The sequence below is a fragment of the Fulmarus glacialis genome, unplaced genomic scaffold, assembly GCF_000690835.1.
Source record: "Fulmarus glacialis isolate BGI_N327 unplaced genomic scaffold, ASM69083v1 scaffold10020, whole genome shotgun sequence".
NCBI classification, from domain to species: domain Eukaryota; kingdom Metazoa; phylum Chordata; class Aves; order Procellariiformes; family Procellariidae; genus Fulmarus; species Fulmarus glacialis.
This window is the reverse complement of record NW_009188382.1, coordinates 39843-54876: the sequence shown is the minus strand read 5'-3', so window position 1 is coordinate 54876 and position 15034 is coordinate 39843. Positions and strand designations below refer to the sequence as shown.

The 15034-nt window shown below is 38.0% G+C and overlaps 1 protein-coding gene across 1 annotated transcript in view; it reads right to left on the bottom strand.

The window, feature by feature from the left end:
• ARMC9 (armadillo repeat containing 9) overlaps positions 1 to 15034 on the bottom strand; it is a 67054-nt gene that overhangs the window by 12460 nt on the left and 39560 nt on the right. Inside the window, exons 16-20 of the mRNA XM_009578386.1 lie at positions 13240 to 13314; positions 12046 to 12136; positions 10655 to 10710; positions 4742 to 4846; positions 3855 to 3970 (exon numbers count right to left, since the gene is read on the bottom strand). Coding sequence (XP_009576681.1) covers positions 3855 to 3970; positions 4742 to 4846; positions 10655 to 10710; positions 12046 to 12136; positions 13240 to 13314 — 443 coding nt within the window. The remainder of the gene's footprint in view (positions 1 to 3854; positions 3971 to 4741; positions 4847 to 10654; positions 10711 to 12045; positions 12137 to 13239; positions 13315 to 15034) is intronic.

Here is a 15034-nt window from a genome sequence, read left to right as displayed (position 1 = left end):
CAAGGATTTAAGATTTGATCCTAAATATTACAAGGATTTCACTTTACAGAGCAATATGCAATACAGACTTAAAAACAAAGTAGATAAGAAGTAGAAGTGTTGATCTCCCAAGTGAGGTGGATCAATGAGAAACTGAACTAGCTGAAGGACAGAACAGGGACAAGATTGCTTAGTAATAAGCAATAAAACACAGCAGAAGCAAAAGGGGTGTGAAAAGTGTGTGAAAAGAAGTTGGCAGACACAGAAGTTTTCCCTGTCCAATATCAGGTTAAGGTAACTAGACTCTATTTCTAGTTAGAAAGGATGCAGTCCAAGGAGGCAGTTAATGATTTCACAGCTAAATCAGTTTCTAAGGAAACAGCTAGCAGAATATTAAGTAGTTCAGTCCCCCTCGAGTGATCTCAGCCAGTGAGTCTTTAAAGAGGAGGAAAAAAAAAAAAGGCGCAAAAAAAAAAGCAGCTTTCCAGTATTTCCTGGCTCCCTCAGCTCCACACAGCAAGAGCTTGTCCATATAGGGATCCCATGACAATTAACGTGAAGTAACTAGAGCCTTGTCTGCACTGGGAAGTCATAGAAAAATTAGCATGGAATAGCTGCTACATGTGCAGTGGCTATTCTGCATTAATTTTCTGGGTGAATACTTCTATTCAGCACTAGAAATCCACCCCACCCCCCTTTTGGAGGTATGAACCAACAACTCAAAGAGATACGTTATAGTATCTCCATCAACTGCTTCCTCTTTCATGATGTTGTTAAAATGGAATATGTTATATCGAGTCTCACATGAAGGACTTCAAACAAGTTATACTCACTTCAATTCTGAATGCAAGCATTTACACAGATTTTTAATGTAGTTTAACTTCAAAACTTCAGATAATTCAGATCAACTGTCCTGAATTGTCCCTGGGTAGGCAAGCTGCATACGAGGCTAAAAAGTCTGACATTTTTCATGCCATTTCATCTGACACAAACACAAGCCACCTAAATTATTTAAAATATGAAATACATCCAGTTCAGATACTGCTTTCAAATTAAGGCAGCTAAGATTTGGTCACTTTCACTGTCTTCCTCTTGCAAGGCTTCCTAAGAGAGTATTTCCTCATTTTAATAAATGAATTTGTACTAAAATTAGAACAGCATAAAAGCCATCAAAGCTTGTCCTTTTCTGTTGTAGAATCTAGTTCAAGAATGTCTTCATATATTTACTGCAGCTGTCTTGCACACAAATTATTTAGATATAAAATACAAACTTCTCATTCAGGGTGGTATCTCATGCTTCCTACTTAAAACATGGGAGCATCAAACACTACCATTTGGCCAGAGCAGGAGGGAAATTAATTTTCACGTTTTCACCATGTTAGATTTCTGCTGTTTACATTTTTCCTCCCTAGTTTGCACAGTGAGGCAATCTGTAAAGACTGCTTCACACCATCAAACTAACACTTCTCTTAGACCCAAAGCTGCCAGAACCAGTATGGTAGAAAGGTGTTTTTAATTTGTATCCAGCAATGACCTGAAGCCGTCATTGCGGAGGCATGAGCTGCACAGCTGTTCATAACGAGATTCAAGTTTTGACAAAATACAGGACCAGCATCACTCCAGTATCCCAGGATACTGCTAAGTAAACATACTGCCAGGGTAAATGGTGATAGAGAAAGGCACACAATCACTTCTAGAGATTATTTCTGATGCATAATTTTATTTCTGATGTGTGCTACATGGCACCAGGAAATAAAAGCCACGGGGCTTGCCACCGTTTTTCTGACTTCCTGTAGGAAAGTCACTTCATTTTCACAAGCTTGTTTTATTCTCCACTTACAAAGCAGGAACGTAATGCTTAGACACTTCAGCACTAACTAAGATTTATTCCTGAAAAATACTTTCTAAATAGACTGTAAGGCTACCCTCACAGCCGATTTCCACAGAATCAATCCAGGTCTCCTAGCCCACCATGGGCAAAATACTGTGCAGGCAAAGTGGGACCTTGAATTCGGTAACACTGAATAGTGCCACAGTAAAGTGGCACTGTACATTTAGTCCATGTATTAGCCAGTTTACATTTTTAAGGCCTGCAGTTCTTTTGCAGGAAAATGATTATATAATCACAATGCTACTAATATGAGCTTATATTAATTAGTTGCTGTTCTCTTCTTCCACACAAACACACACACATTTAATATATAGGGAGAGGGCTTGCAAAAGCTGTGGACATTATGATGGTGCAAAAGTTGACTACTGTGAGAAAGGACAAAGTAAAAACTCCAAATCTGCATTCAGTCTATACCAGGAAGAAGAAGTAGGCACCATGCTCAAACAGATGCTGTTTTTTCCAGGCTAGTACTCAGAAGAAAAATCAAGACTGTGCAAGACAAATTCTGCCCTTGGATAGCCAAAGGTTCTTTTTCTGCTTTGGAAGTGTGTGTTTCATTCATCTTGCTTTTTTAAAAAAAAGAAATGTCTTCCAGGGCTTTTTCCATGCCCAGATCTGGTTATGTTATACTTGTCCATTCTAAGGCCCTGGTAACATAATCAATATAATCCTATATGAATGGCACTGTTGCCAAAAAGACATATTTGGATGACTCAGGAGGGCTCGCAGTCAGATCACCTGCTTGTATGAATGCTAATGTCAGCACAAGACAGTAGGGGGAATAAACATAGGCAAGGTAAAGCTGTGACCACTCCCTATCCAAAAGAGTAGACTTCGATCAGATTCAACTACACCTGTGTAATAACAGCCTATATCAGTCCTCATTGTTTTCTGTATGGATCTTCCACACTAAAATGGGCAAGAAATGTATTTTAAGAAGTAGAAAATACGAACATGAAAGCAAAGAGTCGCAGGGGGGATGACACGGGACAGTCTTCAGACTTCAGGACTGATACGTTCTTCTAAGATCCACCTCTACATTCTAGTTTCATTATACTGTTGTATTTCAGGTTACTCATTCATTTTAATGTACTTAGCTATACCAATACTGTGACTTTTGAGTACTATTCTCTATACTTTGTTAGAGTGACTTGTAGTCTCTTGTAGCTTAAGTATCTGCAGAAATGAAAACATTAAATCCTCATGATAAATTGCTGCCTGTGTTGTAGCTACCTGGATTTGATCAAACCCAAAACTGTATGCAACTGAAAGTAAAAATAATTTAAAATTTGAGATCTCATTGGTATTTTACTTCCTCAGTCAGGACAGTGAAAAGAAGTCCCATCTCAGAAATTAAAAGATTAAGATATACTTGTATACTTGTTCTAACAGAAGGCAGAGCATATTCAAGTAGCTCTGTACTGTAAGATTTCTTTATTCCATTTACAATACAGCCTTCTACCTCTGACCCCAATCACACCAAAAGCAAGGTGTCACAGACCCTCGCGCTGGAAAATGTATTTCTTCCAAAGCAGAAAATCCGACATAACAAGATTTTTGTCTTTCCCATTTTCTTTTTAATCTGTTCTTTTATGGGTGGCTAGGAAATCTCCCCAGAACAATATACCTTCTTGCTTATAAAGTGGAAGATCCCAGGCATTTTAGACACTCCATGCAACTTAACAATAGAATACATTATGAGAAGATGAAAGGACTATGAACACGCAGGATATAATGCCAATTTAAGTCAAACTGATAAGTAAACATTCACTCAACTATTCCAAGTATGTGACTTCAGCCAGTGGACTTTCTCTGCCTACAATACTCCTCTCCTTTCTTTTTTTGAAATTAAGGAATGACAATGGCAATGCACTTTTAGGTAGGGAAGGTTTATTTATCAGGCACTGTTGGGTTTTTTGTTGTTGTTTTGTTTTTTAAAGGAGCTTAAAAAAAATCCAACTTGGTCTCATTTGTTTGGACTTACATTAGATACACAGTTCTGTGATAACCTGGCGTCACAGGTCTCTGGAGAGGCTCATCTATACTCTGATGGACACCAGGAAACAGCTTCTTCTTGGTTTTTGGAGTATGAGTCATTATCTGATACGCAGGAAATAAAGAAATGGGGGAAAAAAAAAAAAGAAAAAAAAAAGAGAGAATGCAGTGGAAAGACAAGTAACTGGAGCCATAAAGAAAATTCTGTAGAAACATTGCATCAGAAACTAAGTTGCATTCTGCTGTCACTACATAAAATTGCCTGGAATCACTGTAGGCTGTTCCATGACATCTTATCTTAGGTCGCATTTCCATCATCAGCATTGTAGACCTATGGACTCCAGGATCCAGAAGGCATAAAGTCGCATTTATCTCAAATCAGTCACAGCACACTAAGTGGCATTCATGCAAACTTTACGCCTTTTTACTTAATGGCTTTTTGCTGCTTGAGGTAAGACACACAATACTTGATCTGGCATAACGCCTGCAGGAGCAGTTAACTTTTCAACTTTTTTTTTCAAAATAATTTCAGACCAGCAGAGTGTTCCAGTATTAACTTGCTCAGCACTTTGCTTTCTGTGTCCACAGAGTCACTGATGTAGCACTAGAACCCTAAGGCTGCCTTTAGCTTATTATTAAGCCACAACCTGATCACCTCCTGTGAAAGGGTAGCTACCTTTCTCAAACTTATTCTACTTCTTCTGAGCAGCAGCTAATAAAACAGACTGTGAAAGATTTGGACTGCTATGCAGGTAGAACCCAGCTCTTCAAGCAACAAATTGAAGAAAAGATTTTAGAAATTGATGAAACTACTGAAATTAATCACTTAATCCAGCAAATTAATTTATTTCAAGATCCTAAATGAGTGGTACTCACTCCTAAGTACTCAGTTGTTAGCAGCTTCTCTCCTGCAAGCTCTCCCAGTTGAGGTTGCAAAACCTCATCTTTGTCCAGATCAGCCTCCATGATGTCATGGTCCTCCTGCAACAGCAACATGCATGTTATTTGAGCCCAGGTTCCAAGAAGTTTTCATTTCAAATTTAGTTCTTACTTCAGTAGTCACTTGGATGATACGTACTGTCCAGATAAAGGACCGTTAGTACTGCACATGTAAGTGGTAATGTACAAGCTTTTTCACCAAAAAAGCAGACACCTAAAGACAAACTCACCTAAACTTTTGATATAACCAGAAACTAAAAAATCCTGAGAGAAGAAAAAAACCCATCCCTTTTTCCACAAATGCTACTCCAAAAAGTATAGTATGCATTTCAAAAGTAGTTCTCTTTCAAAATTTCCAAATTCCCAAATAATTACTCCTTGCTTGACTTAATAAAGGCTCAAGAAAAATCTCAGTCATTAGTATCTTTGTAAAACACTGCATGCTAGTCTGAAGAGATGCAATGCTCCGTCCTTAACAAGCAGCTGGTATGAAGTTTGGAGTTTTAGTTTTTGCAGATCTGCCCAAGTCAATCTAGTCATACAGTACAGACTGAAAAAACCAACCTGATGGCCTTTCTCAGCACACTGGAGGCTGAGAAAAGGCTACCCTTGTTTTAAGAAAAAACAAAACCGAAACTTAAGGGAAGTCAATTCTTAAAAAAAAAAAAAAAACAAAAAAACCCAAACAAACAAAAAAAAAACCACAAGAAAGTTACCATTCAAGCAAAGAGGATGGTAGGAAACTTGACAGAAAACTCGTCTGGATCTTGTTATGTATCAGTATCATCAGACAGTAACAAAAGCTTAAATTTAAGTTAGACTATAACAACTAGCAGTAAAAATAACGTAAGCGCACCTTAAAACAATTCATAGTCTTTCCTGAACATAATGCTAGCATTCTATGAGATCAAAATGCCCATATGCATATTCGGCACTCTGGGGTACGTCCCTCTACCTTGACAAAACCACTGAAGTAATTTATAGCTGTTTATTCCGCAAGAAGGAAAAAAAAAAACCCAAAACATTTTATTACTCATTTTCAAGAAACAGAGGCATAATTTTTAATCACTCAGGACAAAAAAATCCTTATTGCTGGGCATTCAAAACCCCTCCTCAAGCAGTGGTACCCGAAAGGTGAGACCACGGCTGTCCAACAGCAGCTCTTTTTAGAGCAATGTGAAGCAGCAGAAGCTACTCAGGTTTGCAAGGAAGCTTTAAAGCTGACAGTATGGGGCTGGTACAAAATTCTTGGAATCAGTACTTTAGGATACAAATACCATACAGGAGGGCAACAATCCTCTGTTGACTTTATTCCACAAAAACCAAATGTAATCAACTTCTCAAGTGAAAAGTACCAAGAATTCACTCTCCTGTGCCTATTTCTAGTATAGCTATGGGTGATTCATCTTTCATGGAAGTTCTGCAGCTTCTACAGGTCTAAAAGCCAGGAAATTTTAAAGTTTGAGGGATTCCTCCAGCAAACCAAAAGTAGCAATACAAGAACAAGATAGTATTTTTGCTTGTGTTTTGCTACTGAAAAGAATTCTCTTTTGTGCTGCACAAGATACCCTAAATAAGACTCACCCCAGATGAAAAAAATGTGTTTTGCTTTTGAAACAGGTTGTGACAGTAAATGTAAGTGACTGTCAGAAAAAGCAAATTAATCATTCTAATAAGGTATACTGTAATAGTAATGTAGAGAGCCTGGCATAAACTTCATTAAAAACAATGGCCACCGAATTTTGATGAGCCCCAGAGCACAAAGAAAACAAAAAGCAGTTTCGCTTTAGTGAGATTTAAACTCAAATAGTTTTAAATAGCCAAAGTAAGAAATACCCTCTGCCACAAAGATTAGCCAATAATACGGATGCTTGGACTGTGCTCTACAAAAACAGCATGAGGAAAAAAACATTGGAAGTGTGCACAGGGAAGGTATTTCCTACAACGGAAATGGCCGACTCACTCCAGTCTTCGTCTGGTGCAAAATAACGAGACTACCATCACCCAGACCAAGTAGGTGTTGGCTTCCCCAGGGCTCTACAGGCTTGCCTTTTTTCAAGTTCAATGACCTCTGTACCAAATAGCTTAAAAACCATAATTTTTGTTTTGATTTAGTTATTCTCATTGCTCATCACCCCCTCATTCACAGGCGTCAAGCAGAGATAAAAAGTACAGACACAAAATTTTTTTTTATATGGTATGTTAATGCAGGATCAAGAGCTAACGGTTTTCTTCAAGGATGCTTTATAGAAGACTGCCTACACTGTGCCTGGGTAGAGCGTTACATGATACAGTCAGAACATCACCCTGCTCTTTCATCTAGCTCTCTGCATGCATGATGTGTTGAACTTCTCTTCACAGATCGCCTTGGTTTCCCCAGGTTCCACCTCTTCCAATATTCTGGTTGACATGTTTTGTCAGACAGAGAACACCAGTTTCTGGTTTCTGGGAAGTACATCTCCCTGCCAACCTTGCTCCCTGATGTTATTTAACATACCAGGTAACTGAGCCTGAACATGTCCCCCCTCTGCCTCCTTGTACAGAAAAAGAGCTTTGACAGACACGCCATCATTCCACTGCTGAAATAACACAATTGGTGCCCTGTTCACCATTGCTCACAGGCTGAAGCAGACATGGGCAGCAAAGTCCTTTAATGTAATGACTTGAAGTCCTGTGATTAGGTCTGTGATTAAGCTCTCTTTCTTTTGATGTACTCTCTAGCTGAAGTGTATTTTCACACTGCAGTTTACTGATTTTATTGCCAGGTGTTGAGTGATAGGGGATCAGAGGGTGTCTGATAAATTGTCACTGTACAGTTACCTAATGTAGCCCAAGTTTGTAATGAAACTTTTGAATTAGAGCTACGATATCACATATTCACTTTTACAAGCAGATTTTAAAGATTGTGCAAGTCAAATAAAAAGCAAATTTAAAGATCAAATATTGAAGATAAATTAAGTTAGTGTTTAACAGAACAGTCGAGAGAATATTAAGCACCAGAAAATATGCACTGTGACTGTGGGTGTCAACACACCCCAGATGGCTAACATAACAAAGGTGGGTATGTACTCCAGAAGCCAGTGCATCCTGAGGTCTATACTAGTTAATGTAAAGCTCAGCAGACAAACCCGAAAGCCAGTTTATTTCTGAACAACAGTATACACACAGGCTTTTTTTTTTATTCAGTTTATATGCTCCAATGTCACGCATTACAGAATCTAACATTTCTTAGTGTATGATGCCCTTAAAAATCTCAGAATTATCCTCCAACAGGCTAAACCACACCTTGGCGGCAGTGTTTAGGAGAAAGTAGTCATGACCACAAGGTCTGCTCAAAGCCAAGACAGAATTCAACAACTCTAAATTAAACACAGATAAAAGCAAAAAAACATGAAAGGTAATAGTAACAGCATGGGAACCTTCGCATGCTCTTGGAAACAATAAAAGCTGGGGCAAAACCTGCACACTAAGTCTGCATAAAAGAGTGTGTTTGTTGTTTCTTAAGCTGTGAAGGTATAAATATTGATATTAAGTAGATCAGCAACAAATGATAATATCAGTAAGCAGTTTGAATGTATGTCCTAAATAGTCAATCTATGGACACATTCTGAAATACAATCAGCCTGTAGTATTTTTTAGAAGTTATGTAAAAGCAAGACTTCTGATAAAGTTTTCCAAAACTTTCTGTTGCCAGATCACAACATCAGATGTTGTCACAGAACCCCATCAAAGAACAATAACTCACAGCATTTCCAAAATACAAAAGGGCTCCAAGCTTTGAGGCACTGAGTCAACAAATCTTTGCTTATTTAACAAAGTAACTACATCATGCATTTTGTGTAGCATTTTGCTGCCATGCTGTTTGTATACTGTATTTTCTAAACTGAGGGAATAATAAACCAGGCCTCCTTGCAGCAGAACAGAATTATAGTTCCCAGCAGCAATAAGGATTTAGAACGTGCCACAATTAATGTTACACTAGAAACAGTCATTGGCTTAATGAGACTTTTTCTTTTTAATATAAAGGCAAAGCTAATGAAAAACTGGAATCAGACACCTCTCTGTTTCAAAAGTCTACTGTTATTTTTGAGTCAAATAATAAGAAGTGATAGAAGTCCGTTTTAATCACCTGATGGTTCAGTGGTAAAAATGCATTTCAAAATTATTTGACCTACAGCCTTGGCTGGAATTGTGAGCAGCAGCAATTTGTCTAGGGGGTATGACTGAATAGGAGAATTCACCTTCCTTTCATTCCCAAGAGCAGGTAAAGTAATGAAAGTATTCAACACTATCATGCAATTCAATGCCACATCTTCAGTGAAGAAGTTTGTTATCTCTGTGCTTTCCCAACAGAACACAGTATCTTTCAAAAAAGTATATTAGAGTTCAAGCGGAAATGTCACCATCTTGGATTCTCATGATACACCATCAGTTAAAGGGTGTTAAGCAGCATATTAAACGATGGGAAGTTATAGCGTTAATCCCCAGAAAGCCCATCTTGCACACCAAGCATTGATTTTGTGTGGGAGGAGTGGAAAGATTACTGAAAACTCACTTCAGGACTGCAGAAGGTGAAACAAATAATCTAATCCTATTAGAAAACAACAGTTTACTGTACCCCCTTAGAACAAAAGGGGGAGAGCTGATTGTTAAATAAAACTTCCTTGTAGCTCTAAACTTAGAATTTCCACATAGCTCTAAATTTAGGCAAAGTCACAAGGGTAATTTGTTCACGTGTTCACCACCTATTGTGCCACAACACAGAAACTAGCTAAATAGTGCAACCAGTGCAAAAATTCCCTGGACACTGCCAGACAAAGGCTGGATCCTGCAAGGTGCTGCACTTCATGGCAGCTGAGAGCACACCAACCTTTTACATACACACTCATCTAAATATGTTCAAATACTATTCCAAGGACATCTACTGTAGCTGTTCTTTTAAATTTCTCATGAAAGACTTTTCAATAAAAGAAAAATGCTATGTGGTAGACTTCTTTCAGATAAAACTCCCATGTAACTGTCTACACAGTATATTTTCAAACCCCCCTCATGCACTTACGGCAACATAGCAAGGGCAACATCACCAGTGAAGACTGGGTTTAACAGTTCCCTTGCATTGTTTACACCTTGCTTTGCTTGTTTATTTAGATGATCAAATATGCTGTCTACACCTAGGATTCCATTATTCTATGCAGACAGCTTCTTAAAAAATGCTGAAGTATTGGTATAAAATGTGTTTATTAGCAGAGCTAGAAATACACAGCTAACCAGTTTATATTTACTATGACAGTTTCTCACACTTACTTTCTCTCTTTTTTTCCTTTTCTCTTTTTATGGGACTTATATCTTAATTTGTAATTACTGTTTTCCATCATTACATACAGACAGTTTATTACATATATTTTAAAGTTTCTAAACAGCAAAAGAAGAAGTCACACCCTGATCAGATCATGATACCTTAAGAAAAAGTAACAACCTGTTTATAAACTATTCTGGCGATATACTGGTTCATTTGCTTCCTTTATTTTTAACTGCTGAAATGGGTCTTCTTGAAAGCAAGATTTTTGCTGCTATAGTAACTCCTCATCTCCTTACTTATTTCAAGCTATAATCCTTTATTTATCACAGAGGTGGTGACTTGCCAAAATAAAAGAGTAGGACTTCAAATGGATAAGGTAATGAAAACAGATCCAGTTTTCTTGTTAATACACCCTGGTATTTAAGTAAAAAAACCAAACCAAACAAAAAAAACCCACCCAAAAAAACAAAGTCTGGCTTATTGACACAAATATTTTCTGTCTAGAAGGTTAAGGATTTTTTTAAAAGGTACCTGAAGGCCTTTAAACTTACTTCCTCGTCCTCGTCTTCCTCTTCATCGTCAGACACAACACTATCATTTAATGGCTCTTCTAGAAAGAAACAAAACAAAATGGTGTAAGAGTACCTGTGCAACTTAACAGAATCTCTAGTTATTGCTCCTCTTTTACAACAGTAAGATTTAGCTTGCTTCTCATATAGACATCCCATTCTTTTCAGGAATCATTTGCTCCTATACAGCATTCTAGAAATCACTGAAATCAATTCATATTTGGGAAAATGGCAGAAGCAGAAACATTCTGGAATAGTTCTTTTCTCATAAATCCCACTATGATGCCTCAGTGTATTTACCGACAAGACTTGAATGAAAGTGTGTGCATTTAAAAGTTTGTCTGTTTTTCAATTAATTTTTAATAAAAGACTCTACTTCTCCCTACAAACACTTCAATACTATACTACTTTTATACATAAAAAGATAGTACTCACGTAGAATACTTATTGTAACTTTTGGACAAACTCATTTCCTTAGAAAAAAGCAGCCAGACTTATACTGGAAATCTGTACGCTCAACTTTTACTCACCAATCAGACAAAACCTTTTAAAAATACCATTCACAGGTAGAAGAAGAGCGATCCATAACCTTGATAAACAAATATTGCATAGTGGCAGTATAGTGCTTAAATACTTTATTTGTTCTTTTATAAGCTAGGACCGTAAGATATGCTGTCTTCTGCTCTTTCCAAAAGCCAAAGAAAGCAGTCAAACTTGTTCTATTTTTACTGTACAGAAAGATTTAATCAGAATTCACCTCTTTTTCATTATTTGCGTTCTCTTTTTTCAGCCTTCCTTTCAGCCACAGGGAATAGAAAATACAATAAATATTCCACCTCCTCGTACTTGTCTGTATTAACACAGCACCTACAACTCCTAGGACCCATCAACATACTCTCCAAAAAGGATGGTCTCTGCCCCCTGTTCAAGATAAGCCATTTCAGATTAACAAAGCTACACTCCTCAATAGAGCAAGAGGTGAGCAGAGACAGACCTAATCCCTAAATCCTGCTTTACAAATTGTATCACCTGTTTATTTTTGCAGTTGGCAGCAGTCTCTCATTACTGTGAGGCCACTAACATGAAAGAAAACAGTCAAGGTCATTCTATTTACAGTCAAGGTCATCCTATTTACAGTCCCAAAACTTTGGAATTGAGACCTAGTCAGCCTTTTATTTCTTCTTTATAATTGTAACACAAAAGGAAATTTTAAAATTCATCTGACATTCAAATCCTGACATTCACTATTCACCCTCTCAGACCATCACACTATTGTTATTCTTTGAGAGTTTCAACGCCAAGTGAAAACATGAGCTTTCTTATGGCTTTTGTGAAAGATTTACAGCTCAGATAGCTGCATCTGTTCTTCTGACCTGAATTGAGCTGCTTGATAATAAATTCAATCTGTCGGATCATCTCTGCATTTCCTTCCTTGATAAAGCAGCGCAGAATTTCTTCCATTCCCTGGATGTAGTGGAAAACATTGCTAGATTAGTATTTCATGTGACCACAGTGACAGAGTTTTGTTAGCTAAAATGTCATTGTTTTGTCAGGAAAAACAAAGGTAGTGTGAAACAAACCACCACGTCCAGCTGTAAGCACTCCATTTATTCCATACGCTTCCCAAATACAAAAGAAATATGCTGTCTAGATTGCTTCTAGGTTTAAATACAGAAGTATCCATGACGAACAGCAAATTTTTACAATACATCTGCTGCTTCTGCCTTCTGAACTCGGTACACAGTAGTCAACAGAAAAGGGCAAATTTGCATTCGCAGATACAACAGTGCAAGGTTCAGAGACGGAAAGCAAAAAGCAGTACCAACTTTGACCTTCTCTTAAACCCAGTTTCTCTCTTTGTGGCCCCTTACAGGCTTGATGTTGTGTCCTTAATCATTTAAGATTACTTCCAATCCTCTGTGCTTTGTGAGGTAAAACATCTGACAACAATTATGTCTGCATAACTCTCTAGGTTAATTCTTAAGTTATAAAGGTACACTGCTATCCCTGAAATGGCTTCCTCAAATCCAGAAGTCAAAACACATTCATTACCATTAGACTAACTTTCACAGGAGATCAATTCCTAGTTCTGCTAAAACCTTCCTCCTGCTGCCTTCCCCAGCTAACCATGTCTATACCAGGCAGAAACAAAAGCAGCAAGAGGAACTAATCCTCTTAGTGGCTATTCACTGGTGCAGAATGAGTTAAATAAGGGGAAGAAGTAGCAAGTTAGCTGAAAGCATCTCCTGGGCCACATCCAGTCTATGAAATGCTAGATGGACAACACCACTCTAAAATAACACCTTTAATTTATAATTTAGATAGAATCCTTCACAATGCTGGGGTTCCACTTCCAGGAAAAGACCAGCAAATATGGCAAAAGTATTTGAGACATACATTCATACCTGCCTGAACATCAAAGGTGGAGGGCCTCCTGTGGATTCCCTTCTCAAATGCCATGGCTCCTACCTCACAACCCTGCTGCACACTGCTCAACAGGTACCTGTGTGCGTGCCATCTTTGGCATATGCATTGATCTTTGTGCTATGCAAAGCAGCACTTCTTACCATTGCTCTGGCTTCTTCTCGGACAGAAGGGATGGCAAGAATGCTAAACAGTGTTCCATTCACATATGGTTGTATCTAAGAGGAAGAAATAGTCATACCACTAAGAAAAACTCTTACATTCACCCCAGTTGACTATAAGCAAAATTTAAGACTGAAGGTGCAGAACAACTATGTTCAGAGAGTTTAATCAGGCTAGCCTGCACCTGCAAAAATTCCCACTTGGGAAGCAGTGAACTTTTAGGATGCAAATATACTGTGATATGGTTGATCTAAATCAGTACTACTGCATGCAGATTTCCCCCCCACCCCTTATGAAAATGTATTCCTGCAAATTGACATAGCCCTAAAAACCAAACCAAACCAAACCCAACGCCAAAAAACTCAAAGAAGGTTAGTTTCTGACAAACACTAGTGGCAGTACAAAAAATACAACAAAGAACAGGGACAAGATTGTGTCAGCATGAGCTCAAGACAGGCTTTCAAGCATTAGTAGCCTTAGTCAGGATGATAAAAGCTGTAGCAGCTTCAAACATCCTCTCACTCTGCTGCCTGTTACCGTCCCTCAGCAGAGTTAAAAAAACCAGCTAGCATGAAAGCCACCAGATCTGTCAAACTTATTTTATCAGCTCTTATGTGACCCTTTGTATTGGCCAGTTACTGTTGGAGCACTAAGATTTCCGGTCATCCTCTGTCTATATCCTTGGAAAAATGAACAATGAGCTAGGCTGGGAGCAGGGGAAGCAAGGAAAGATAAGGGACTGAGATTTACACAAGGATTCCACAGCTTCTCAGAAAGCTCTCCTGGCACCGAAGAGCATTGCCTTCTACCTTCAACTTTGATAACAAAACTTCTATCAGCTGTGCTGGTGCAATCTAGGTTGTAAGAATGCACCCTCTCAGAGAGAAATTTCAAGGCCATTCTAAGGCACAAACTTTAACAGTATGTTAGCATTTTCTAAATACTTCAGTCTAGGGACAGGGATGTTATTTTGTATTAGTATGTATTGTATTAACACTCATCATTCATAAGAACAAAGCTAGTGAAACAGTACAATAAAGGTATGCCAAGTTTCATCTTAATCTAACCAGTGCAAGTAAAGAACTGATCTACATCTTCTAATGAATTCACAAAATGCGGAGTAAACGCTTAATTCAAATTTATTCTCTATTTTAAGTGATAAGCAAAAAAACTGATGATACAATCACTGTATATAAACATGAGACACCAGAGTTTGTATTTCGTTGCACCTTGCACTATCATCAAGGAATCAATCTGGAATACCCTGGTAAAAATTCTGCCTCCCTATGATTTCAACTTCACACAATATTTGCCCGCATTTTCTCCTGCCTTGAATTTTACCCCATGGTTAAAGAAGTGACCCTCTGCAGACAGCAGAAGCAATGCTTTATACAGCAGACAGCAGATATCAGAGTGATGTGTTGAAACGCATTAGGTAGAAATAACTAATAATTTTTAGCATTTTCCTCTGAGGTAGTTTAATTTAGCATCTAATATGTAAGCATGTCTGGAGACAGAAAAGAAACTTCAACCACAAAAAGGTTAAGTGGCAGGTTAAATGAAGTGGTAGATAAAAAGATATTAGGGCTTGAATGTCACAGGTGTACTGCTTTCTTAAAATATGTCTTAAAACTACTAGCAAATTTGCTTCTTTGCACCTGATGTTTTGCATAATGGCTTGCATCACACATTGCTCATCTAATGAACTAGTTAAGCTTGAGATGATTTGGTGTGAGATGACATTTAAACAGCATCAGAAACTGCAATCAAGAAGGC